A 27,392-nucleotide genomic window follows, 5' to 3' on the forward strand; every position below is an offset into this window, starting at 1 on the left:
TGTTTCCCGTAGGGGATAACGTCATCTGCGGCAGTTACGACAGCAAGCTGGCCTGGTTCGACCTCGACCTGTCCACGCGGCCCTACCGCCTGCTCCGGTGGGTGCCGGGATCCGCCGGGATCCGCCCGGATCCGCCCGGATCCGCCGGGGTTGGCCCCGGAGCGTCCCCGGCGTCCCGGCTCTCTGTGGGATTACTGGGAGATGAATCCGGGTTGTTATCCCAAATTGTCCTGGGCGGTTATCCCAAATTGTCCTGGGTGGTTATCCCAGATTATCCCGGGTTGTTATCCCGGTTTTTCCCGGGTTGTTAGCCCACGTTTCCCCTCGTTATCCCAAATTGTTCCGGGTTGTTATCCCAGATTATCCAGGGTTGTTATCCCGGTTTTTCCCGGGTTGTTATCCCGGTTTTTCCCGGGTTGTTAGCCCACGTTTCCCCTCGTTATCCCAAATTGTCCTGGGTTGTTATCCCAGATTATCCCGGGTTGTTATCCCGGTTTTTCCCGGGTTGTTAGCCCACGTTTCCCCTCGTTATCCCAAATTATTCCGGGTTGTTATCCCAGATTATCCCGGGTTGTTTTCCCGGTTTTTCCCGGGTTGTTATCCCACTTTCTCCTGGGTTCATTATCCCACATTATCCCGGGTTGTTATCCTGGTTTCTCCTGGGTTGTTTTCCCGGTTTTTCCCAGGTTTTTATCCCACTTTTTCCTGGGCTGTTATCCCAGATTATCCCGGGTTGTTATCCCGCTTTTTCCTGGGCTGTTATCCCACATTTTCCTGGCTTGTCATCCCACATTATCCCACATTTTTCCAGGTTGTTATCCTGGTTTTTCCCAGGCTGCTATCCCACGTTTTCCTGGGTTGATTATCCCGGATTATCCTTGGCTGTTATCCCGGTTTTTCCCAGTCCATTATCCCGATTTTCCCATTATGTTATTCCACATTTTCCTGGTCCATTATCCCAATTTTTCCTGGTCCATTATCCCGATTTTTCCCAGTCCATTATCCCGATTTTCCCATTATGTTATTCCACATTTTCCCGGTTCATTATCCCGATGTTCCCCGCCCGTTATCCTGGTTTTCCCCGCCCGTTATCCTGGTTTTCCCCGCCCGTTATCCCGATTTTCCAGGTCCGTTCTCCCGGTTTTCCCTGCCCGTTATCCCGATTTTCCGGGTCCGTTATCCCGATTTTCCGGGTCCGTTATCCCGGTTTTCCCCGCCCGTTATCCCGATTTTTGGGGTCCGTTATCCCGGTTTTCCCCGCCTGTTATCCCGGTTTTCGGGGTCCGTTATCCCGGTTTTCGGGTCCGTTATCCTGGTTTTCCCCGCCCGTTATCCCGGTTTTCCCCGCCCGTTGTCCCGGTTTTCGGGGTCCGTTATCCCGATTTTCCGGGTCCGTTATCCCGATTTTCCGGGTCCGTTATCCCGAGTTTCCCCGCCCGTTATCCCGGTTTTCCCCGCCTGTTATCCCGGTTTTCGGGGTCCGTTATCCCGGTTTTCGGGGTCCGTTATCCCGATTTTCCCCGCCCGTTATCCCGGTTTTCGGGGTCCGTTATCCCGGTTTTCCGGGTCCGTTCTCCCGGTTATTCGGGGTCCGTTATCCCGGTTTTCCAGGTCCGTTATCCCGGTTTTCGGGGTCCGTTATCCCGGTTATTCGGGGTCCGTTGTCCCGGTTTTCGGGGTCCGTTATCCCGATTTTCCCCGCCCGTTATCCCGATTTTCCGGGTCCGTTATCCCGGTTATTCGGGGTCCGTTACCCCGGTTTTCCGGGGTCCGTTATCCCGGTTTTCCCGGTGTTTTTTCCAGGCACCACCGGCGGGCGCTGCGGGCGGTGTCGTTCCACCGGCGCTACCCGCTGTTCGCCTCCGCCTCCGACGACGGCACCGTCATCGTCTGCCACGGCATGGTCTACAAGTGAGCCGCGGGATTCCGTCCTGGGATCCGGGGATCCGTGGGATCGGCCCAGGGGACCTGGGGGATCCCTGGGATCGGGCCAGGGGATCTGGGGGATCCCTGGGATCGGGCCAGGGGACCTGGGGGATCCCTGGGATCGGGCCAGGGGACCTGGGGGATCGATGGGATTGGTCTGTGGGATCTGGGGGATGGATGGGATTGGTCTGTGGGATCTGGGGGATCGATGGGATTGGTCCATGGGATCGATGGGATTGGTCCCTGGGATCTGGGGAATCCATGGGATTGGTCCATGGGATCTGGGGGATCCATGGGATTGGTCCAGGGGATCTGGGGGATCCATGGGATCGGTCCAGGGGACCTGGGGGATCCATGGGATCGGTCCAGGGGATCTGGGGGATCCATGGGATCGGTCCAGGGGACCTGGGGGATCCATGGGATTGGTCCCTGGGATCTGGGGGATCCATGGGATTGGTCCCTGGGATCTGGGGGATCAATGGGATTGGTCCCTGGGATCTGGGGGATCGATGGGATCGGTCCAGGGGATCTGGGGGATCCATGGGATTGGTCCCTGGGATCGATGGGATTGGTCCCTGGGATCTGGGGGATCCATGGGATTGGTCCGTGGGATCTGGGGGATCCATGGGATTGGTCCCTGGGATCCATGGGATTGGTCCCTGGGATCTGGGGGATCCATGGGATTGGTCCGTGGGATCTGGGGGATCCATGGGATTGGTCCCTGGGATCTGGGGGATCCATGGGATTGGTCCGTGGGATCTGCGGGATCGATGGGATTGGTCCCTGGGATCTGGGGGATCCATGGGATTGGTCCATTGGATCGATGGGATTGGTCCATGGGATCTGGGGGATCAATGGGATCGGTCCCTGGGATCAATGGGATTGGTCTGTGGGATCTGGGGGATCGATGGGATTGGTCCGTGGGATCTGGGGAATCGATGGGATCGATCCCTGGGATCTGGGGGATCCATGGGATTGGTCCCTGGGATCAATGGGATTGGTCCCTGGGATCTGGGGGATCCATGGGATTGGTCCGTGGGATTCCCGTCGCTATTCCCGTCGTCGTTCCCGTCGTTATTCCTGTCGTTATTCCTGTCATTCCCATCGTTATTCCCGTCGTCGTTCCCGTCGTTGTTCCCGTCGTCGTCGTTCCCCTCGTCGTTCCCGTCGTCGTTGTTCCCGTCGTCGTCGTCGTCGTTCCCGTCGTGGCTCTTCCCGTTCCGTGTGCCGGCAGTGACCTGCTGCAGAACGCGCTGCTGGTGCCGCTGAAGGTGCTCAAGGGCCACGCCCCCGCGCTGGACCTGGGCGTGCTCGACGTCGCCTTCCACCCCCAGCAGCCCTGGCTCTTCTCCTCCGGCGCCGACGGCACCGTGCGCCTCTACACCTGATCACCGCAGATCCAGCCGATCCGCCCGGTCCACCAACGCCGCAATTCCCCGCGCTCCATAAATCGGGGCGGTTTTTGGATGCAGTTCCGGGCTGTTTGTGTCCCGAATTCCCAGAAATTCTCCAAATATTCCCATCCCCACGTCTCCCATTGTCCCTACACCTGATGGGATCCACCAGGATCCACCGGGATCCAATGGGAATTCCGGTGCTGGAATTCCCAGCGCTCAATAAATTGGAGTTTTTTTGGATACAGTTCCAGGCTGTTTGTGTCCTGAATTCCCAGAAATTCCCCAATATTCCCATTCCCTGCGTCTCCCATTGTCCCTACACCTGATGGGATCCGCCGGGATCCACCGGGATCCACCCAGATCCAACGCCGGAATTCTCAGCGCTCAATAAATCAGAGGGGGGTTTTTTTATGCATTTCCAGGCTGTTTGTGTCCCGAATTCCCAAATAATTCCCAATATTCCCATTCCCACATCTCCCGTTGTCCCTACACCTGATGGGATCCACCAGGATCCAGCGGGATCCACCGGAATTCCCAGCGCTCACTAAAGGGGGGTTTTTTTTAGGTACAATTCCGGGCTCCTCGTGTCCTGAATTCCCCAAAATTCCCATCCCCACATTCCCTACACCGGACATTCCTGAAGAAAACCACCAGACCCGACGGGATCCACTGGATCCAGCGGGAATCGCAGGGTCGGAACTCACAGCGCTCAATCAAGGATTTTTTTGGGGGGGATACAATTCCGGGCTCTTTGTGTCCTGAATTCCCAAATACTCCCCCAGTGTCCCCATTTCCCGATATCCCCATCCCGAGCCCATCCCCACATTCCCTACAGGGAAAAGTCCCGGGATCCCCTGGAAGAAGGGAAGGGGGGTTTTGGGGGGGCCTTTGGGACGGGATCTGGAATGGGATCTGGAATGGGATCTGGAATGGGATCCCCCTGGAAGCTGGAAGTGACCACAGCAGGGGACGAGATTCCCTGGATTTGATTTATCCCAGGAAAAGAGGCCAGGGAATGGAGCGGGACCTGGAACGGGTCCTGGAAGAGGACCGGGAACGGGATCTGAAATGGGATCTGGGATAGGATCGAGAACGGGATCTGGAATGGGTCCTGGAATGGGACCTGGAGTAGGATTTGGGATAGGACCTGCAATGGGATCTGGGATAGGACCTGGAATGGGACCTGGAATAGGATTTGGGATGGGATCTGAAATGGGATCTGGAGCAGGGTCTGGAATAGGATCGGGACCGAGTCCTGGAATGGGACCTGAAATGTGACCTGGAAGAGGATTTAGGATGGGATCTGAAATGGGATCTGGAGCAGGATCTGGAATAGGATCGGGAATGGGACCTGGAATGGGACCTGGAAGAGGATCTGGAATAGGACCTGGAATGGGATCTGGGATAGGACCTGGAAGAGGATCTGGGATGGGATCTGGAGCAGGATCTGGAATAGGGTCGAGAACAGGATCTGGAACGGGTCCTGGAATGGGACCTGGAATAGATTCTGGGATAGGACCTGGAATGGGATCTGGAAAGGGATCGGGAATGGGATCTGGAATAGGATTTGGGATAGGATGGGAAAGGGGGTCTGGACCAGGACCTGGAACGGGATCTGGAGCAGGATCTGGAAAAACCACCTGGAATGGGATCTGGAATGGGATCTGGGACAGGACCTGGAATGGGATCTGGAATGGGATCTGGGACAGGACCTGGAATGGGATCCCAAAGGAAAACCCAGAGTCGGGACAGAAACGGGGCGGGACCAGCCTGGAAATTCCGGAATTTTCCCAAGGGATGAGCGGCTGGGAAGGATCCCTGGGTCACCCCGTGGAAACGCAGGCGGGATCACCCCTCCCCACCCCCCAGATCCTGAGGGATCAAGAAATTCCAGAGCGGGATCAGGAGCCAAAAGCTTTATTTAAAAATAAGTCTCTGTACGGGGGGGGGGAGGGGGAGGGGGAGATTCCGGCCGGGAATTCCGGGAACGGATCCCGTGATCCATCGGGAAGCAGCAGCAGGGCTGGGAGTGGATCCCGGATCCTCCGGGAGCAGCAGCAGGGCTGGGAGTGGATCCCGGGATCTCTCAGGGGCAGGAAGACTTTTTCCCGTGGATTGGGATCCCCCGGGGTATTGCTGAGCACAGCCGGGAATTCCCGGAATTCCGGGATTCAGAGGAGGCGGACGAGGCGTCCCAGGGCCCGGGAATTCTGGGAATTCCGGGAATTTTGGGAATTCCGGGATTCAGAGGAGGCGGACGAGGCGTCCCAGGGCCTGGGAATTCTGGGAATTCCGGGAATTTCGGGAATTCCGGGATTCAGAGGAGGCGGACGAGACGTCCCAGGGCCCGGGAATTCTGGGAATTCCGGGAATTTCGGGAATTCCGGGATTCAGAGGAGGCGGACGAGGCGTCCCAGGGTCTCGGCCACCTTGACCCGCACGGCCGGAACCGGATCCTTCAGCAGCAGCTTCAGGGCTGGAACGGCACCGCAGGGATCGCGTCAGGGGCGGGAGCGGATCGGGATCGGGATCGGGGTCGGGATCGGGATCGAAATCAGGGTTGGGATCGGGATCGGGGTCGGGATCGGGATCGGGATCGAAATCAGGGTTGGGATTGGGATCGCGTCAGGGGCGGGAGCGGGATCGAAATCAGGGTTGGGATCAGGATCAGGGTCAGGATTTGGATCGGGATCGGGATTGGGATTGGGATCAGGATCGAAATCAGGGTTGGGATCGGGATCAGGATTGGGATCGGGATCAGGGTCGGGACCGGGATCAGGGTCGGGATCGGGATTGAAATCAGGGTCGGGATCGGGATCGGGATCGAAATCAGGGTTGGGATCGGGATCAGAGTCAGGATTGGGATCGGGATCGAAATCAGGGTTCGGATTGGGATCAGGGTCGGGATTGGGATTGGGATTGAGATCGAAATCAGGGTTGGGATCGGGATGGGGATCAGGATTGGGATTGGGATCGGGATTGAGATCGAAATCAGGGTTGGGATCGGGATGGGGATCAGGAGCGGGATTGGGATCGGGATCGGGATTGAAATCAGGGTTGGGATCGGGATCAGGATTGGGATCGGGATCAGGATGGAAATCAGGGTTGGGATCGGGATCAGGATTGGGATCGGGATCAGGGTTGGGATTGGGATCAGGATCGGGATTGAAATCAGGGTTGGGATCGGGATGGGGATCAGGATTGGGATCGGGATCAGGATCAGGGGCAGGATTAGGGACAGGGTCAAGATCAGGATCGGGATCAGTGTTGGGATCACGTTTGGGATCAGGATCGGGATTGGGATCGGGATCAGGTTCTGAATTGGGATCGGGATCGGGATCAGGATCAGGGTCAGGATGAGGATCAGGATGAGAATCAGGATCAGGGTCAGGATTGGGATCGGGATCAGGTTCAGAATTGGGACTGGGATCCAGATCAGGATCAGAATCAGGACTGGGATCGGGATCTGGATCAGGACTGGGATCGGAATTGGGATCGGGATCAGGGTCAGGATGAGGATCAGGATGAGAATCAGGATCAGGGTCAGGATTGGGATCGGGATCAGGTACAGAATTGGGACTGGGATCCAGATCAGGATCAGAATCAGGATTGGGATCGGGATTGGGATCAGGATCGGGATGGGGATCGGGACCGGGATCAGGGTCAGGATTTGGATCAGGGTCAGGGTCAGGTTTGGGATCAGGTTTAGGATCAGGGATCGGGATCGGGGATTAGGATTTTTGGGATCATCCTGAGCCCTTAATTTTAACTTTTTTGGGATCATCCCGCCCCTTCAATTTTACTTCTTTGGGACCATCCCGAGCCTTTCCTTTGAATTCAAATCATTTTGGGATCATCCCAAACTTTCACTTTCTTGGGATCATCCTGCACCTTCCCTTTTCATTTTTTTGGGATCATCCCGAGCCTTTAATTTTAGGGGTTTTTTTTGGGGGGAGGGATCATCCCGAGTTTTGTTCCCTTTTCTCCCCCCGGAAACTTTCCCTGTCAATCATCAAATCCCGGATAACGATAGGAACAAAATCCTCTTTTTTTTTTTTTTTTAAATTTTTTGGGAAAAACAAATCCCTAAAAACTCCCCCAGGGATTTTCCCGGCCAAACCTCTCATTCCCAAACCCCCCCCGTTCCCAAATCCTGGAGCAGCTCCAGGAATTAATCCAGCGGATTTTGGTTTTTTTTTTTTTAAATCCCAATTTTTTTCTTATTTTTTTTTTTTTTTTATCCCAAATCCTTCGGGGATTTTCCCTCATTCCTGACGGGATCCAAACCCCCTCCCTTCCATCCCCAAAAAAATTCCCGGAATTCCGGGTTGAATTCCAACCCCTCCTATTTTTTTATTTTTTTTAAATTTTTATTCCTGTCCTCTGAGCCGAAGTTTAAAAAAAAAAACGAGTTTTTTTTTTTATTATTTTCCCTTTTTTAGAGTTTTTGGAAAGCTCAGGAATTTTCCGGGCTCGGCTCCACGGGATGAGGTCAGAGCGGAGAAGGGAGGAAAAAATCCCTGAAATCCAGGAAAGTGATTTCATCCCGCGCCCGGGGAGCCAAGAGGGCCCTTCCCGGGAGGTACGGGACGTAAATTCCCAAAATTCCCACAATCCGCCCCCCCCAAAAAATGAGGAGTTTTCACCGAAAAACGGGAATTTTTTTTTCCCCCTAAAAATGGGATTTTTTTCCTTAAAAATGAGGGATTAAAAAAAAAAAGGGTTTTTTTTTTGCCCTAAAAATGAGGGATTTTCCCCCCAAAATGGGAAGTCTTTTCCTTTAAAAATGAGGATTTTTGCCTTAAAAATGGGAATTTTTTTTCCATAAAAATGAGAGATTAAAAAAAAAGGATTTTTTTGCCCTAAAAATGGGAATTTTTTTCCTTAAAAACGAGGGATTTAAAAAAATAAAAAAAGGGTTTTTTGCCCTAAAAATGTGGGATTTCCCCCCCCCAAAAAAGAGGAGTTTTCACCTAAAAATGGGAAATTTTTTTTCCCCCTAAAATGGGATTTTTTTCCTTAAAAATGAGGGATTAAAAAAAAAAAAAGAAAAGGGTTTTTCTTGCCCTAAAAATGAGGGATTTTTCCCCCCCAAAATGGGAAATTTTTTCCTTAAAAAATGAGGATTTTTGCCCTAAAAATGGGAATTTTTTTTTCCTTAAAAATGAGGGATTTAAGAAAATAAAAAAAGGTTTTTTTGCCCTAAAAATGTGGGATTTTCCAAAAAAAAATGGGAAGTGTTTTCTTTAAAAAATGAGGGGTTTTGCCCTAAAAATGGGATTTTTTTTTCCATAAAAATGAGAGATTAAAAAAAGGGGGTTTTTTGCCCTAAAAATGAGGGATTTTCCCCAAAAAATGGGAAGTGTTTTCCTCAAAAAATGAGGATTTTTGCCTAAAAATGGGATTTTTTTTTCCTTAAAAATGAGGGATCAAAAAAAAAAAAAAAAGAGGTTTTTTCCCCTAAAAATGTGGGATTTCCCCCCCCCCAAAAAAAAGAGGAATTTTCACCTAAAAATGGGATTTTTTTTTCCCCTCTAAAATGGGATTTTTTTCCTTAAAAATGAGGGATCAAAAAAAAAAAAGAAAAGGGTTTTTTTTGCCCTAAAAATGAGGGATTTTCCAAAAAAAATGGGAAGTCTTTTCCTTAAAAAATGAGGATTTTTGCCCTAAAAATGGGAATTTTTTTTCCATAAAAATGAGAGATTAAAAAAAAGGTTTTTTTTGCCCTAAAAATGAGGGATTTTCCCCCAAAATTGGGAAGTCTTTTCCTTTAAAAATGAGGATTTTTGCCTTAAAAAAAATGGGATTTTTTTTTCCTTAAAATGAGGGATTAAAAAAAAAGGGGGGGGATTTTTTTGCCCTAAAAATGTGGAATTTTCCCAAAAAAAATGGGAAGCCTTTTCCTTAAAAATGAGAATTTTCCCCCCAAAAATTGGATTTTTTTTCTCCCCTAAAAATTGGAATTTTTTCTCCCTAAAAACGGGAATTTTTTTGTTTAAAAACAAGGGATTCTTTCCTTAAAATGAGGGCGGAGGCTCCCCTTAAGAAAGGAGAGATTTCTCCCTAAAAATGGGAATTTTTTTCCTTGAAAATGAGGGATTTTTTTTACCAAATATGGGAAATTGTTTCCTCAAAATTGAGGCAATAAAAAAAAAAAAAGGCAATTTTTTTCCGTAAAAATGAGGGATTTTTTCCCTAAAAATGAGAATGTTTTTCCCCCCTCCTAAAATGGGAATTTTTTTCCTCCTAAAATGGGATTTTTTTTTCCCCTAAAAATGAGGAGTTTAGCCCTAAAAACAGGATTTGATTTTTCCTAAAAATGGGATTTTTTTTTCTCCTTAAAATCAGGAATTTTTTCCTTAAAAAATGGGAAATTTTCTCCTTAAAAACGAAGGAATTTTTGTCCCTAAAAATGAGGGATTTTCCCCATAAAAGTGGGGAAATTTTTCCCTAAAAATATTTTTTTTTCCTTTAAAATAAGGGATTTTATTTCCTTAAAAATCAGGGATTTTTCCCTAAAAATGAGGAGGGTTTTTTTCCCAAAAACGGGAATTTTTTTCCTCAAAAATGGGAATTTTTCCGCCAAAAAAAAAAGCAGTTTGGCCTTAAAAAGGCGATTTTTTTTTTCCTAAAAATGAGGGAATTTCCCTTAAAAATGGGTTTTTTCCCCCCAAATCCAAGGATTTTGGCAAAAAAAAGAGGGATTTTTGTTTTCCTCAAAAATGAGGGATTTGGCCCAAAAAATGTGGGATTTTCCCCAAAATTGATGTTTATATCCAACAAAATGTAGATTTTTATTTTCCCCCTAAAAATCAGGAATTTGGGAATTTGAGATTTCGGGAATTTGGGATTTTGGGATTTTGGGGACTTCAGGAATTTGGGAATTCAGGAATTTGGGATTGTGGGAATTCGGGGATTTGGGTATTTAGGAATTCAGGATTTCAGGGATTTGGGTATTTGGGAATTTGGGAATTCGGGACTTCAGGAATCTGGGAATTTGGGATTTCAGGAACTTGGGAATTCAGGGACTGAGGAATTCAGGACTTTGGGATTTCAGGAATGTGGGAATGTGGGAATTTGGGAATTCGGGGATTTGGGAATTCAGGGATTGGGGAATTGGGGAATTCGGGATTTCAGGATTTTGGGAATTCGGGGATTTGGGAATTCAGGGATTGGGGAATTGGGGAATTCGGGATTTCAGGATTTTGGGAATTCGGGGATTTGGGAATTCAGGGATTGGGGGATTGGGGAATTCCCACTCACCGGAGATGAGCTGGTCCAGGTCCACCTGCTGGCCCTGCTCCTCGTCCACGTGGAGCACCAGGAACCCTGAGGGGAATTTCGGGATTGGGGAACGTTCCCAAAAAAACGCCCAAATTATCCCAAAATATCCCAAAATCGAACAAAACCAGCTCAAAAACCTCCCAGGAGCCATGTCACCTCCTGGGGACAAAAGCCACCACCGTGGTGACCCCAGGAGGTGACAGGACCTGAGTCCACCTGGGGACAAGTTTGGGGTCACCAGAGACCCCAAAACCTTCAAAATCACCCCAAAAATCGTCCAAAACCAACCCCCAAAACCCCCTGGGGACCTCCAGGAGCCATGTCACCTCCTGGGGACAAAAGCCACCACCGTGGTGACCCCAGGAGGTGACAGGACCTGAGTCCACCCAGGGAAAAGTTTGGGGTCACCAGGGACCCCAAAACCTTCAAAATCACCCCAAAAATCGTCCAAAACCAGCTCAAAAAACTCCCTGGGGACCTCCAGGAGCCATGTCACCTCCTGGGGACAAAAGCCACCACCGTGGTGACCCCAGGAGGTGACAGGACCTGAGTCCACCCAGGGACAGCACTGGGGTCACCAGGGACCCCAAAACCTTCAAAATCACCCCAAAAATCGTCCAAAACCGGCTCAAAAAACTCCCTGGGCACCTTCAGGAGTGATGTCACCTCCTGGGGACAAAAGCCACCACCGTGGTGACCCCAGGAGGTGACAAGAGCGGAGACCAGTTGGGGACAAGTTTGGGGTCACCAGAGACCCCAAAACCTTCAAAATCACCCCAAAAAAATCGCCCAAAACCCCCTTGGGGGACATCCCCCGCCATGGTTGATGCCACCCCCCGGGTGACAAAGGCCACCGCGGTGTCCCTGTCCCCTCACCGATGAACATGGCCGCCGCCGCCCGCAGCTCCCGCCAGGGGCTCTTGAAGTAGAAGAGGTTGGTGGAGACGAGGCGGCTCAGCAGGGACGGGTGGCTGCGCATCTGCGGGGACACGGGGGACGCCGGGGACGTCGGGAACGCCGGGGACGTCGGGGGTGTTGGGGACGTCGGGGACATTGGGGACATCGGGAGACATTGGGGACATCGGGGACATTGGGGACATTGGGTGCATTGAAGACAGTGGGGACATCGGGGGTGTTGGGGACATTGGGGACATTGAGGGGGATTGGGGACAATGGGGACATCGGGGACATCGGGGATGTTGGGGACACTGGGGACATCGGGAGTGTTGGGGACAATGGGGACATTGAGGACGTTGGGGATGTTGGGGACATTGGGGGTGTTGGGGACGTCGGGGACGTTGGGGGTGCTGGGGACGCCGGGGACGTTGGGGATGCTGGGGACGTCGGGGACATCGGGGACATCGGGGACATCGGGGACGTTGGGGACATCGGGGACATTGGGGACATTGGGGACATCGGGGACATCGGGGACGTTGGGGACATCGGGGATGTTGGGGACATCGGGGACATTGGGGGTGTTGGGGACATTGGGGGTGTTGGGGACATCGGGGACCTCGGGGGACATCGGGGTTGTTGGGGACAATGGGGACATTGGGGACGTTGGGGATGCTGGGGACATTGAGGGGGATTGGGGACAATGGGGACATTGGGAGTGTTGGGGACATTGGGGACAGTGGGGGTGTTGGGGACATGGCAGAGGATTGGGGACATCGGGGACATCGGGGTCATTGAAGACAGTGGGGACATCGGGGGTGTTGGGGACATTGGGGACATTGAGGGGGATTGGGGACATTGGGGACATCGGGGACATCGGGGGTGTTGGGGACATCGTGGGGGATTGCAGACACTGGGGACATTGGGGACATTGGGGGACATTGGGGACATTGGGGACATCGGGGACATCGGGGATGTTGGGGGCATTGTGGGGGATTGGACACATTGGGGACATTGGGGACATCAAGGGTGTTGCGGGTGTTGGGGACATCGGGGACATTGAGGATGTTGGGGATGTTGGGGACATTGAGGGGGATTGGGGACAATGGGGACATCGGGGGTGTTGGGGACAATGGGGACATTGAGGACATTGGGGACATCGGGGACATTGGGAGTGTTGCGGACATTGAGGATGTTGGAGATGTTGGGGACATCGAGGGGGATTGGGGACATTGGGGACGTCGGGGGTGTTGGGGACAATGGGGACATTGAGGACGTTGGGGACATCGGGGACATTTGGGACGCTGGGGACATTGAGGAGTTTGGGGACATCGGGGACGTCGGGGGGATGTTTGGGACACTGGGGATGTTGGGAACGCTGGGGACATTGAAGAAGATCGGGGACACTGGAGGTGTTCGGGACACTGGGGGATCTTCGGGACGTTGGGGGAGTTTTTGGGAATATTGGGAATGTTGGGGACATTGGGGACATTGGGATATCGGGGGACTCTGGGGACATTGGGGACATCTGGGGCATCGCCAAATCCCAGTGTCCCACCCCCAATCCAGCCCCGTATCGCATTCCCAATGTCCCCATGTCCCCATGTCCCAATGTCCCAATGTCACCATCCCAATGTCCCAATGTCCCAATGTCCCCATGTCCCAATGTCCCAATGTCACCATCCCAATGTCCCAATATCCCAATGTTCCCATGTCCAATGTCCCCGTGTCCCCGTCCCCGTGTCCCCAATGTCCCCAATGTCCCCAATGTCCCCGTGTCCCCCGTGTCCCCCTGTCCCAATGTCCCCCTGTCCCCGTGTCCCCCATGTCCCCAATGTCCCCAATGTCCCCCTGTCCCCATGTCCCAATGTCCCCGTGTCCCCCTGTCCCAATGTCCCCCTGTCCCCAATGTCCCCCTGTCCCCAATGTCCCCGTGTCCCCCTGTCCCCAATGTCCCCCTGTCCCTGTGTCCCCAATGTCCCCAATGTCCCCGTGTCCCCCTGTCCCCAATGTCCCCCTGTCCCCCTGTCCCCCTGTCCCCCTGTCCCCCTGTCCCCAATGTCCCCGTGTCCCCCTGTCCCAATGTCCCCCTGTCCCAGTGTCCCCCTGTCCCCAATGTCCCCAATGTCCCCATGTCCCCGTGTCCCCGTGTCCCACCAGGAACTTGCAGACGTCGTTGATGAACTCCCCGTAGTGGATCCCCCTCTCCTCCCTCAGGTGATTCCCGAACATTTCCCGCAGCTCCTCGCAGCCCAGGCTGGGCCCGCACATCCTCAGCGCGAACTTGCACGCCTGGAAAACCGGGAATGCCGGCAACACCCCGCGGGGAAATTCCCGGAATTCCCGGAATTGCCCGGGAACGGGGCAGGGGAAGGGGCCTGACCTTGACCACGCCTGGGTCGGGGTCCTGCAGGTGCAGCAGGAGCGTCACGAGCCCGTTGAGGATCTGCTCCGAGAAAACCTCGGAGTCGGAGCGGCTGAAGCGGGACAGGTTCCCGAAGAGGACGATGGAGGAGCGCCGGAGGTCCGGGTGTTCCTGGGAAAACGGGAAAAAACGGGGATCGCGGGGAGAAAACGGCAAAATCCACACCCTGGGATCCCGAAATCCCCACCCTGGGATCCCAAATTCCAATCACGTGATCCCGAAATCCCCATCCTGCGATCCCATCGTTCCCAGTCCTGACAATCCCACCATTCCCATCCCGGGGTCCCAAAATTCCCATCCCGGGATCCCAAAATCTGATCCTGTGGCCCCCAAAATCCTGTCCTGTGATCCCGAAATTCCCATCGTGGGATCCCAAAATCCCAATCCTGCTGTTCCCAAAAATCCCGATCCCGCGATCCCCGAATCCCAGCGTGGGATCCCGAAATCCCCGTCCTGTGATCCTGAAATTCCCATCCTGGGATCCCGAGATCCCCATCCTATTATTCCATAAATCCCAACCTGTAATCCCCAAATCCTCATCCCATGATCCCCCAAATCCTCATCCCATGATCCCAAAATCCTGCCCTGCGATCCCAAAACCCCAGTGGAAGAATTCCAATGGGACATTTCCAATGGAGTAATTCCAATGGGGGAAAATCCCAGTGGGACAATCCCAATGGAAAATTCCCGACGGGACAATTCCAATGGGACAATCCCAATGGGAAGATCCCAGTGGGACGATCGCAGCGGAGAAATTCCAAGGGGACAATTCCAGTGAGAAAATCCCAACAGGACAATTCCAATGGGACAATTCCAGTGGGACAATTCCAATGGGACAATTCCAATGGGACAATCCCAGCGGGACAATTCCAAATGGGAGAATTCCAACGGGACAATTCCAATGGGACAATCCCAGCGGGACAATTCCAAATGGGAGAATTCCAACGGGACAATTCCAATGGGACAATTCCAACGGGACAATTCCAATGGGACAATCCCAGTGGGACAATTCCAAATGGGAGAATTCCAACGGGACAATTCCAATGGGACAATTCCAACGGGACAATTCCAATGGGACAATCCCAGTGGGACAATTCCAAATGGGAGAATTCCAACGGGACAATTCCAATGGGACAATTCCAAGGGGACAATCCCAGTGGGACAATTCCAAATGGGACAATTCCAAATGGGAGAATTCCAACGGGACAATTCCAATGGGACAATTCCAAATGGGAGAATTCCAACGGGACAATTCCAATGGGATGATCCCAATGGGACAATTCCAATGGGACAATTCCAATGGGACAATCCCAGCGGGACAATTCCAAATGGAAGAATTCCAATGGGACAATTCCAAATGGGACAATTCCAATGGGACAATTCCAATAGGACAATTCCAAGGGGATAATCCCAGTGGGACAATTCCAATGGGACAATTCCAAATGGGAGAATTCCAATGGGACAATTCCAATGGGACAATCCCAGTGGGACAATTCCAATGGGATGATCCCAGTGGGACAATTCCAAATGGAAGAATTCCAACGGGACAATTCCAAATGGGAGAATTCCAACGGGACAATTCCAAATGGGACAATCTCAGTGGGAAAATTCCAATGGGACAATCCCAGTGGGACAATTCCAAATGGGAGAATTCCAACGGGACAATTCCAAATGGGAGAATTCCAACGGGACAATTCCAATGGGACAATTCCAAATGGGAGAATTCCAACGGGACAGTTCCAATGGGAGAATTCCAATAGGACAGTTCCAATGGGATGATCCCAGTGGGACAGTTCCAATGGGAGAATTCCAATGGGACATTTCCTATGGAATAATTCCAATGGGATGATTCCAATGGGGGCAATTCCAAAGGCAAAATCCCAATGGGACCATTCCAATGGGAAAATCCCAGTGGGACAATTCGGAACGGGACAATTCCAATAGGACAATTCCAAGGGGATAATCCCAGTGGGACAATTCCAACGGGACAATTCCAATGGGAAATTTCCCACGGAATGATTCCTGTGGGAGAATTCCGACGGGGGCGATTCCGGCGGCAAAATCCCAACGGGACTGATTCCAGTGGGGAAGTCCCAACGGCAAAATGCCAACGGGACCATTCCAATGGGAAATTCCCGGCGGGACAATTCGGAACTGGAGAATTCCAACGGGAAAATTCCCAGCGGGACGATTCCAGTGGCACATTTCCGACGGGGGGGGTGGGGGGGGGAAAATCTCAACGCGATGATCCCAATGGGAAAATCCCGATGGGAATATCCCGACGGATCAACCCCCCGGAGGATCCTCGGCCCAACCGGGGAGCAGGGCTGAGAACCCGGGAGAAATCCCAGCCCGCGGCAGAAATCCGGGAAAACCGCTCCCAGCCCCCCACCCCCATTCCCAACTCCGGGAATTCCGGGGCGGGAATGGCTCACGCTGTCGAAGAAGGGCCGGATGCGGATGGCGACGCGCAGCAGCGTGGAGCGCACGTCGCGCTCCTCCAGGTGATCCAGGATTTTGGAGAGGCTGGACATGGCCTCCAGCGCCAGCAGGTTGTTGGGATCGTCCTTGTCGTCCAGGCCGTTGACCATGGAGGCCAGCAGCTGCGAGCCGTGCCGCCGGATCTGCCGGGAAGGAAAAAAACGGGAAAAAAAAATGGGAGGAACGGGGGTACGGAGATCCCCGGCGGATCCGGGAGGGCAAAGGAAAAAAAACGGGAAAAAAAGTGGGAAAAACGGGGGTACGGAGATCCCCGGCAGATCTGGGAGGGCAAAGGGAAAAAAAAAAAAGGGAAAAAAAATGGGAAAAAACGGGGATACGGAGATCCCCGGCAGATCCGGGAGGGCAAAGGAAAAAAAAACGGGAAAAAAAGTGGGAAAAACGGGGATACGGAGATCCCCGGCAGATCCGGGAGGGCAAAGGAAAAAAAAACGGGAAAAAAAGTGGGAAAAACGGGGATACGGAGATCCCCGGCAGATCCGGGAGGGCAAAGGGAAAAAAACGGGGAAAAAAAGTGGGAAAAACGGGGATACGGAGATCCCCGGCGGATCCGGGAGGGCAAAGGAAAAAAAAACGGGAAAAAAAGTGGGAAAAACGGGGATACGGAGATCCCCGGCGGATCCGGGAGGGCAAAGGAAAAAAACGGGGAAAAAAAGTGGGAAAAACGGGGGTACGGAGATCCCCGGCAGATCCGGGAGGGCAAAGGGAAAAAAAAAAGGGAAAAAAAGTGGGAAAAACGGGGATACGGAGATCCCCGGCAGATCCGGGAGGCCAGCAGCAGGGAGAAAATAAAAAAAAACCAGGAATTTGAGGTGGAATTCTGGAGAAAAGAATGGGAATCCGAGCTGGAATTGTGGAGAAAAAAAAACAGGAATTTGAGGTGGGATTCCAGAGAAAAATGGGAATTTGGGGTGGAATTCCGGAGTAAAGAATGGGAATTTGAGGTCGGATTGGGTAGAAAATAAAAAAACAGGATTTTGAGGTGGGATTCCGGAGAAAAAAAATGGGAATTTGAGGTGGAATTGGGGAGACAAAAAAACAGGAATTTGAGGTGGGATTCCGGAGAAAAAAATAGGAATTTGAGGTGGAATTGGGGAGAAAAGACAAACAGGATTTTGAGGTGGGATTCCAGAGAAAAAAATGGGAATTTGAGGTGGAATTCCGGAGAAAAAACCCAGGAATTTTAGGTGGAATTGTGGAGGAAAAAATTGGAATTTGAGGTGGGATTCCAGAGAAAAATGGGAATTTGATGTGGAATTCTGGAGAAAAACCGGGAATTTGAGGTGGAATTCCAGAGAAAAAAAATGTGAACTTAAGCAGGAATTCCAGAGAAAAAACGGGAATGTGAGCTGGAATTCTGGAGGAAAAAAAAAAAAGGGAATTTGAGCTGGAATTCCAGAGAAAAACCAGGAATTTGAGGTGGAATTCTGGATGAAAAATTGGAAATTTGAGCTGGAATTCCCTAGAAAAAAAATTGGAAATTTGAGGTGGAATTCCAGAGAAAAAAGCGGGAAACGGAGCTGGAATTCCAAAAAAAAAAAAAAAAAAAGCGGGAATAAACCCAGGAATTCCAGCTGGGAAAGGCAAGGATGGGAATTCCCGAGGGCAAACAGGAATCGCAGCTGGAATTCCGGATATCTGGGAGGAGCCAGAGGGAAATTTGGGATCCGCTCCGAAGGGGAAAAGAGGGAACGGCCTCAAGTCGGGATTTTTGGGAATATTCCCCTGGAGCTGACGGAATTTTGGGATTTGGGGCCTCGGGAAGCCGGGAAGGAGCTGAGGCTGAGGATTCCCAGCTGGAATTCCTGCAAAAAAATATTCCCAGAAATCCCTGGAAAAGGGGGCCTGGGGGACAATCCCCTCCGCTGGGAACGGCTCCGGCACTTCCCAGGATTTTCGGGAACGGCTCGAGGAAAACTCCCCGGGATTTTTAGGATTCGGAGCCTCCCGGTGCATCCCCAATCCCACAAAACCTCATCCCGACTTCTTTGTTTGTTTGGTGGGAATTCCAACCCAGGAATCACTTCCCAAATCCCCTCCTCCCGCCCCAAAAAATCCCGGGAGCTGCTCTCACTTTTTCCGGGGATCCCGAGGCCACATTCCCGAGCCCTCGGAGCGCCAGGATCCGCACCAGGAGGGAGGAATCCTTCTCCAGAGCCGTCAGCGCGTCCAGGAGAGGCTCCAGCAGGATCAGGTCGGTCACCACGTGGTGGTTGAGGAGCTGGAGAAAGGGGGGAAAAATAAAAAAAAATTCCAAAAAAAAAACCCCTGGATGGATGAGCTGGAATTCCCGGGAATTGGAGCTGCTCTGGGATAACTCGGGCCCGGGCGGGGTTCTTTGGGATTTGATGGCGGATTGGGGAAAACGGGGGGATTTTTTTGGGAAGATCGGGGCTCCTGAGAGCCGCGTTGGGGCTGGAATTTCCCCTCATCCGGAGGATCCAAGGGAATTCTCTTTTCCTGGAGGTGGGGATTTGGGATGGAGGGATGGATGGAGGGAGGGAGGGATGGAATCAGGGAGGGATCCACGGATGGAGGGATGGATGGAGGGATCCACGGATGGAGGGAAGAACGGATGGAGCCATGGATGGAGGGATGGATGGAGGGATGGAGAGATCCATGGATGGACGGATCCATGGATGGATCCATGGATGGAGGGATCCATGGGATGGACAGGTCCATGGATGGATGGATGGATGGAGAGATCCATGGATGGATGGATGGAGGGATGGATGGATGGAACCACGGATGGATCTGCGGATGGATCCATGGATGGAGGGATGGATGGATGGATGGATGGATGGAGGGATCCATGGATGGACGGAACCATGGATGGATCCGCAGATGGATCCATGGATGGAGGGATGGAGGGATGGATGGAGAGATCCATGGATGGATGGATGGATGGATGGAGGGATGGATGGATCCATGGATGGATGGATGGATGAAGAGATCCATGGACGGATGGATCCATGGAGGGATCCATGGGATGGAGGGATGATGGATGGATGGATGGATGGATGGATGGATCCATGGATGATGGATGGATCCACGGATGGATGGATCCATGGAGGGATCCATGGGATGGAGGGATGATGGATGGATGGATGGATGGAGGGATGGATGGAACCATGGATGGATGGATCCATGGGATGGACAAATCCATGGATGGATGGATGGATGATGAATGGATGGGTCCATGGATGGAGGGATGGATGGGATGGAGAGGTCCATGGATGGATGGATGGATGGAGAGATCCATGGATGGATGGATGGATGGATCCATGGATGGACGGATCCACGGATGATGGATCCATGGATCCATGGATGGACGGATCCACGGATGATGGATCCATGGAGGGATCCATGGGATGGATGGATGGATGGAGGATGGATGGATCCATGGATGGACGGATCCACGGATGATGGATCCATGGAGGGATCCATGGGATGGAGGGATGATGGAAGGATGGATGGATGGATGGATGGACGGATCCATGGATGGACGGATCCACGGATGATGGATCCATGGAGGGATCCATGGGATGGATGGATGGATGGATGGATGGATGGATGGATGGATGGATGGATGGATGGAGGATGGATGGATCCATGGATGGACGGATCCACGGATGACGGATCCATGGAGGGATCCATGGGATGGATGGATGGATGGAGGATGGATGGATCCATGGATGGACGGATCCACGGATGATGGATCCATGGAGGGATCCATGGGATGGAGGGATGATGGAAGGATGGATGGATGGATGGATGGACGGATCCATGGATGGACGGATCCACGGATGATGGATCCATGGAGGGATCCATGGGATGGATGGATGGATGGATGGATGGATGGATGGATGGATGGATGGATGGATGGAGGATGGATGGATCCATGGATGGACGGATCCACGGATGACGGATCCATGGAGGGATCCATGGGATGGAGGGATGGATGGAGGATGGATGGATCCATGGATGGACGGATCCACGGATGATGGATCCATGGAGGGATCCATGGGATGGAGGGATGATGGAAGGATGGATGGATGGATGGATGGACGGATCCATGGATGGACGGATCCACGGATGATGGATCCATGGAGGGATCCATGGGATGGATGGATGGATGGATGGATGGATGGATGGATGGATGGATGGATGGATGGAGGATGGATGGATCCATGGATGGACGGATCCACGGATGACGGATCCATGGAGGGATCCATGGGATGGAGGGATGGATGGAGGATGGATGGATCCATGGATGGACGGATCCACGGATGACGGATCCATGGAGGGATCCATGGGATGGAGGGATGATGGAAGGATGGAGGGATGGATGGATGGACGGACGGGCGGATCCCTGCATGGACAGATCCGTGAGATGGACCCATGCTCTCCTGCATGGATGGATGAATGGGTGGAGGGACAGATGGATCCATGGACGGACAGATCCCTGGGGTGGCCAGACCCATAGATGGGTGGATCCGGGGATGGATGATGGATGGATGGATGGATGGATGATGGATGGAGGGATCCATGGGATGGATGGATGGATCCATGGATCCATGGATGGACAGATGGATCCATGGATGGAGGGATGGAGGGATGGATGGATCCATGGGATGGACAGATCCATGGATGGACTGATCCAAAGATGGGTGGATCCATGGATGGACGGATCCATGGATGGACGATGGATGGACGGATCCACGGATGGATGGATCCATGAATGGATGATGGATGGACGGATGGACGGATCCATGGATGGACAGATCCACGGATGGACGGATCCATGGATGGGTGGAGGGATGGATGGATCCACGGATGGACAGATCCATGGATGGATGGATGGATGGAGAGATCCATGGATGGACGGATCCATGGATGAATGGATCCATGGAGGGATCCATGGGATGGAGGGATGATGGAAGGATGGAGGGATGGATGGATGGATGGATGGAGAGATCCATGGATGGACGGATGGATGGATGGATGGATGGATGGATGGATGGACGGATGGATGGAGAGATCCATGGATGGATGGATGGATGGAGGGATCCATGGATGGATGGAAGCACGGATGGATCCACGGATGGATCCATAGATGGAGACATGGATGGATGGATGGATGGATGGATGGATGGATCCATGGATGGATCCATGGACGGATGATGGATGGATGGATGGATGAATCCATGGAGAGAGGGAGGGATCCATGGATGGATCCCCGGACGGAGGGATCCCCGGACGCAGGGATCCCCGGATGGAGGGATCCATGGATGGATGGATAGATGGATGGATCCATGGCTGGACAATGGATGGATGGATCCCCGGACGCAGGGATCCCCGGACGGAGGCATCCATGGATGGATCCATGGCTGGACAATGGACGGAGGGATGCAGGGATCCCCGGACGCAGGGATCCCCGGACGCAGGGATCCCCGGACGGAGGGATCCATGGATGGATCCATGGCTGGACAATGGACGCAGGGATCCCCGGCTGCCGGGCTGCCGCCCGCCGGGCCGTTCCCGTCGCCGGGCGCTCACCTCGGCCAGGAAGGCGCCGCTGGTCACCCTCTGGCACTCGAAGACGCTCCCCAGCGCCGGGAGGAGGCTCCGGACGACGGGCGGGAGCCGGGGCCCGCAGAGCCGAGCCATGGCCCTGCGGGGGACACAGCACTCGGAACTCTGGGGATCCCGGAGATCCCGGGGATCCCGGAAACCCCACAAATCCCGGAAGCCCCCGAAATCCCAGGAATCTCAGAGATCACAGGAATCTTGGAAATCCCGGAAATCCTGGGAACCCTGGGAATCCCAGAAATCTCAGAGATCGCAGGAATCTTGGAAATCCCAGAAATCCAGGAAATCCTGGGAATCCCAGAAATCTCAGAGATCCCAGGAATCCTGGAAATCCTGGAAATCTCAGGAATCCCAGAAATCCAGGGAACCCTGGGAATCCCAGAAATCCTGGAAATCCTGGAAAACCCCGAAATCAAGGAAATCCCAGGAATCCCAGAAATCCTGGAAATCCTGGAAATCCCAGGAATCCCAGAAATCCTGGAAATCCCAGGGATTCTGGAAATCTCAGAAATCCTGGGAATCCCAGAATCCCATTTTGGGATCGACGACACCGGGAATTCCACACCGGGAATCCCATTTTGGGATCAGAGACACCGGGAATTCCACACCGGGAATCCCATTTTGGGATCAGGAACACCGGGAATTCTGCACCGGGAATCCCATTTTGGGATTGACGACACCGGGAATCCCATTTTGGGATCAGGAACACCGGGAATTCCATTTTGGGATCGATGACACCGGGAATTCCACAGCGGGATCGAAGACCCCGGAATTCCGCACCGGGACCAACTTCCACCTCCAGCTGCACCCCCCCCTCCCCACTGCCGGGATCAAAGCGATCCCCGTTCCCGAAAATCCCGGAATTCTTCGGGAAGAGCCCCCCAGAGGCCGGAATTCCCGGCATTCCGTACCCGGCCAGCAGGGCGACGCCGTCGTGGTGCCGCTCGGGAGTCGCCATCAGCTCCCATCCGCCGGCGTCGCCCACGTCCCGCACGACGTCGTCGCTGCCGGCCCGCGCCAGCATCGCCCGCAGCGTGGCCGCGGCGCCGCTGGGAAAACGGGATCGCCGTCGGCAGGGGCCGGGGATGGGGATTGGGATGGGGATTGGATCTGGGATCGGATTCCAGATAGGATTTGAGGTTGGATTTGGGATTGGGATTGGATCTGGGATTGGATCTGGGACTGGATTTGGGATTGGATCTGGGATTGGGATTGGATTTGGGGTTGGGATTGGATCTGGGATTGGATCTGGGGCTGGATTTGGGATTGGATCAGGGATTGGGATTGGGATTGGATCCGGGATCGGATTCTGGATTGGATTTGGGATTGGATTTGGGATTGGGATTGGGATTGGGATTGCATCTGGGATTGGATTTGGGATTGGATTTGGGATTGGGATTCGATTTGGGATTGGATTTGGGATTGGGATGGGGATTGGGATTGGATTTGGATGGGATCTGGGATTGGATTTGGGATTGGGATTGGATCTGGGATTGGATTTGGGATTGGATCTGGGATTGGATCTGGGACTGGATCTGGGATTGGGATTGGGATTGGATCAGGGATCGGATTCCAGATAGGATTTGAGGTTGGATTTGGGATTGGATTTGGGATTGGGATTGGATCTGGGATTGGATCTGGGACTGGATCTGGGATTGGATTTGGGATTGGATCTGGGATTGGATTTGGGATTGGGATTGGATCTGGGATTGGATTCTGGACTGGATTCTGGATTGGACTTGGGATTGGATCAGGAATCGGATACCAGATAGGATTTGAGGTTGGATTTGGGATTGGGATTGGATCTGGGGTTGGATCTGGGACTGGATTTGGGATTGGATCTGGGATTGGATCTGGGACTGGATCTGGGACTGGATCTGGGGTTGGATCTGGGATTGGGATTGGATCTGGGATTGGATTCTGGACTGGATTCTGGATTGGACTTGGGATTGGATCAGGGATCGGATTCCAGATAGGATTTGAGGATGGATTTGAGATTGGGATTGGGATTGGATCTGGGATTGGATTTGGGATTGGGATTGGATCTGGGACTGGATCTGGGGCTGGATCTGGGGCTGGATTTGGGATTGGGATTGGATCTGGGATTGGATTTGGGGTTGGATTTGGGATTGGGATTGGATCTGGGATTGGATTTGGGGTTGGATTTGGGATTGGGACTGGATTTGGGGTTGGATCTGCGACTGGATTTGGGATTGGGATGGGGATTGGGATTCGATTTGGATGGGATCTGGGATTGGATTTGGGATTGGGATTGGATCTGGGACTGGATTCTGGATTGGATTTGGGATTGGATCAGGGATCGGATTTGGGGTTGGATTCGGGATTGGATTTCGGATTGGATCTGAGATCGGATTCCAGATAGGATTTGAGGTTGGGTTTGGGATTGGATTTGGGATTGGATCCAGGATTTGGGATTGGGATTGGATCTGGGATTGGATTCTGGATTGGATTTGGGTTTGGATCTGGGATTGGATTTGGGATTGGATCCTGGATTTGGGATTTGGATTGGATCTGGGATTTGGTTTGGGAATGGATTCAGGACTGGATTTGGAGTTGGATTTGGGATTGGATCCTGGATTTGGGATTTGGATTGGATCTGGGATTGGATCTGGGATTTGGTTTGGGAATGGATTCGGGACTGGATTTGGGATTGGATTTGGATGGGATCTGGGGTTGGATTTGGGATTGGGATTGGATTTGGGATTGGATCTGGGATTGGAATTGGATTTGGATGGGATCTGGGGTTGGATTTGGGATTGAATTCGGAACTGGGTTTGGCACTGGATTTGAGATTGGACCAGGGACTGGATTCGGGATTGGATCTGGAATTGGATCCAGGACCGGGTTCGGCATTGGGTCAGGGGTTGCATTCGGGATTGAATCCAGGATTGGGTTTGGGACTGGATCTGGAACTGGGTCAGGGATTGGCTCCAGCTCCATCCCGGCTATCCCGAAGGAATTCCGTGCCGAATGCCGGAATTGGAACAACCCCAGCACAGCAGGAACGTGATCCAAGACGAGAAAAAAAAAACCCAGGAAGAAAAAAAAAAAAAAAAAACCTCCGGAGCTACTGGAAGGAATTTTTCCTTTTTTTTTTTTTTTTCAGGGAACGAACAATTTATAGCCCTGGGATTGTTTTTGCCTCGGAGCAACATCTGGAAAAGATCCGTTATCCCGTCAAAACACCGGGAAGGGGAGCCAGGGAGAAATCCCGGCTGCCGGAACGGGGGGGGATCCCACACACGAAGGAAATTCGGGATTCCGGAGCTGCTGGCCCCGGATTTTCCCCACGGGATTCCTCCCAGTTCCCTGGGGAGCCTCCGGGATTTCGCGGGAGAACCCCAAGGATTTCGGGACGGCCTCCGGAATGTCGGGAATTCGGGAATGACAACGGGGGGGGGAAAAAAAAAAAAAAAATAAAAAAAAAATCGATCCCAAACCCGGGAATCGCCCCCGGGAAACGTTCCCTGGAGCATCCGTGGATTCACGGGATGGGGACAACCCCCGAGGTTTTCCAACCTCCGCCATTCCAGGAATCCGTAAGAACCAGAGGATCCCGGATCCCACGGGAAAAAAAAAAAAAGTCCAAGGGAGAGGCACAAAAATGGATTCCCGACGGAAAAATCCCCCAAAAAAAAAAAATCCCGATGAAGCTTCCCCGGGTTTGGACGGCCCGAAAAGTGGGATAAGGAACGGGAAGGGCAAAATTCCAGGAAAAAAAAAAAAACTCCGGAGTGCCAGAGAGGCCTTGGAGCCTCTGGGATTAATGAAGGGTTAATTAAGGATTAATTAAGGGTTAATGAAGGGTTAATTAAGGAATATTTAAGGAATATTTAAGGAATATTTAAGGAATAATGAAGGAAAATTTGGGATGCAGCCGCTGTCTGTCCAGGGAAATCCTGGAATCTCGGGAAATCCCGGCATCCGGGAGCGGGGCGGGAACGGGAGGGATTTAAGGGATGGGACGATTCCAGGGATTGGCCACGGAATTCCAGACTGGTTTGGGACCGAGGGAAGTTCGGGATCATCCCATTCCCAACTTTTTCCATGGGGACGCTTCCCGTTATCCCAGGGATGGAATTCCAGCTCCAGTTCTCCTGGAATTCACCCCCCCGCTCCTCCTTTTTTTTTATTTTGGGGGAATCTGCTCTGATATCCCAACCCTGCTCCGGGTGCTCCATCCCGTCCCTGCTTCCCAAATTCCCAACCCCAGCCTTGGATTCCCAAACTTTGCTCCCAAAATTATCCCGTAATTCCCCAAAAATCCCATCGATCCCATCCCACAGATCCCATAAAATTCCGTAAATCCCATCCCAGCATTCCCATCCCCATCCCTGTCTTCTTCCCATCCCATTATCCCCTTCTTCCCATCAATCCTATAATCCCATGGATCCCATCCCATTGTCCCCCCAAACCCAACGGAATTCCCAACCTTTCCCCATGGAATTCCTGCCCTTTCCTACGGAATTCCCAGTTTTTCCCAAGGGATTCCCACTTTTCCCATGGAATTCCTGCCTTTCCACACCGAATTCCCACCTTTCCCCATGGAATTCCCAGGGTTTTTGCATGGAATTCCCACATTTCCCAAGGAATTCTTGCCCTTTCCACACGGAATTCCCACAGAATTTCCTCCCAGAATCCCCACTTTCCCCCCAAAAATTCCCACTTTCCCCCAGAATTCCCCATTTTTCCCCCCCAAAATTCCCATTTCCCCCCCAAACTCCCCATTTCCCCCCAGAATTCCCATTTTCCCCCCCAAAATCCCCATTTTCCCCCCCAGAATTCCCACTTTTCCCCCCAAAATCCCCATTTCCCCCCCAGAATTCCCATTTTTCCCCCCAAATCCCCATTTTCCCCCCAAAATCCCCATTTCCCCCCCCAGAATTCCCACTTTTCCCCCCCAAATCCCCATTTCCCCCCAGAATTCCCACTTTTCCCCCCAAAATCCCCATTTCCCCCCAGAATTCCCACTTTTCCCCCCAAAATCCCCATTTCCCCCCAGAATTCCCATTTCCCCCCCAAAATCCCCATTTCCCCCCAGAATTCCCACTTTTCCCCCCAAATCCCCATTTCCCCAAAAATTCCCATTTTTCCCCCCCAAATCCCCATTTTCCCCCCCGAATCCCCATTTTTCCCCCCCGAAATCCCCATTTCCCCCCCAAATCCCCATTCCCCCCAGAATTCCCACTTTTCCCCCCCAAATCCCCATTTTTCCCCCCCAAAATCCCCATTTCCCCCAAAATTCCCATTTTTCCCCCCAAAATCCCCATTTTCCCCCCCGAATCCCCATTTTTCCCCCCCGAAATCCCCATTTCCCCCCCAAATCCCCATTCCCCCCAGAATTCCCACTTTTC

General features: G+C 52.5%; 2 protein-coding genes across 2 annotated transcripts in view; one reads left to right on the forward strand and one right to left on the reverse strand.

The window, feature by feature from the left end:
• The window catches only part of BOP1 (BOP1 ribosomal biogenesis factor), a 29,057-nt gene extending 25,445 nt beyond the window's left edge, over positions 1-3,612 (forward strand). The window contains exons 11-13 of the mRNA XM_066208626.1: positions 13-97; positions 1,804-1,911; positions 3,161-3,612. Coding sequence (XP_066064723.1) covers positions 13-97; positions 1,804-1,911; positions 3,161-3,314 — 347 coding nt within the window. The 3' untranslated portion in view covers positions 3,315-3,612. The remainder of the gene's footprint in view (positions 1-12; positions 98-1,803; positions 1,912-3,160) is intronic.
• A 1,612-nt stretch (positions 3,613-5,224) lies between these two features.
• Positions 5,225-27,392, reverse strand: part of LOC136305376 (maestro heat-like repeat-containing protein family member 1) — a 29,152-nt gene continuing 6,984 nt past the window's right edge. The window contains exons 3-11 of the mRNA XM_066208623.1: positions 22,929-23,066; positions 21,985-22,099; positions 18,500-18,646; positions 16,362-16,550; positions 13,885-14,037; positions 13,659-13,793; positions 11,484-11,586; positions 10,587-10,652; positions 5,225-5,799 (exon numbers count right to left, since the gene is read on the reverse strand). Coding sequence (XP_066064720.1) covers positions 5,714-5,799; positions 10,587-10,652; positions 11,484-11,586; positions 13,659-13,793; positions 13,885-14,037; positions 16,362-16,550; positions 18,500-18,646; positions 21,985-22,099; positions 22,929-23,066 — 1,132 coding nt within the window. The 3' untranslated portion in view covers positions 5,225-5,713. The remainder of the gene's footprint in view (positions 5,800-10,586; positions 10,653-11,483; positions 11,587-13,658; positions 13,794-13,884; positions 14,038-16,361; positions 16,551-18,499; positions 18,647-21,984; positions 22,100-22,928; positions 23,067-27,392) is intronic.

Source organism: Chamaea fasciata, unplaced genomic scaffold, assembly GCF_029207755.1.
Source record: "Chamaea fasciata isolate MVZ Bird 193981 ecotype frontalis unplaced genomic scaffold, bChaFas1.0.hap1 SCAF_383, whole genome shotgun sequence".
NCBI classification, from domain to species: domain Eukaryota; kingdom Metazoa; phylum Chordata; class Aves; order Passeriformes; family Sylviidae; genus Chamaea; species Chamaea fasciata.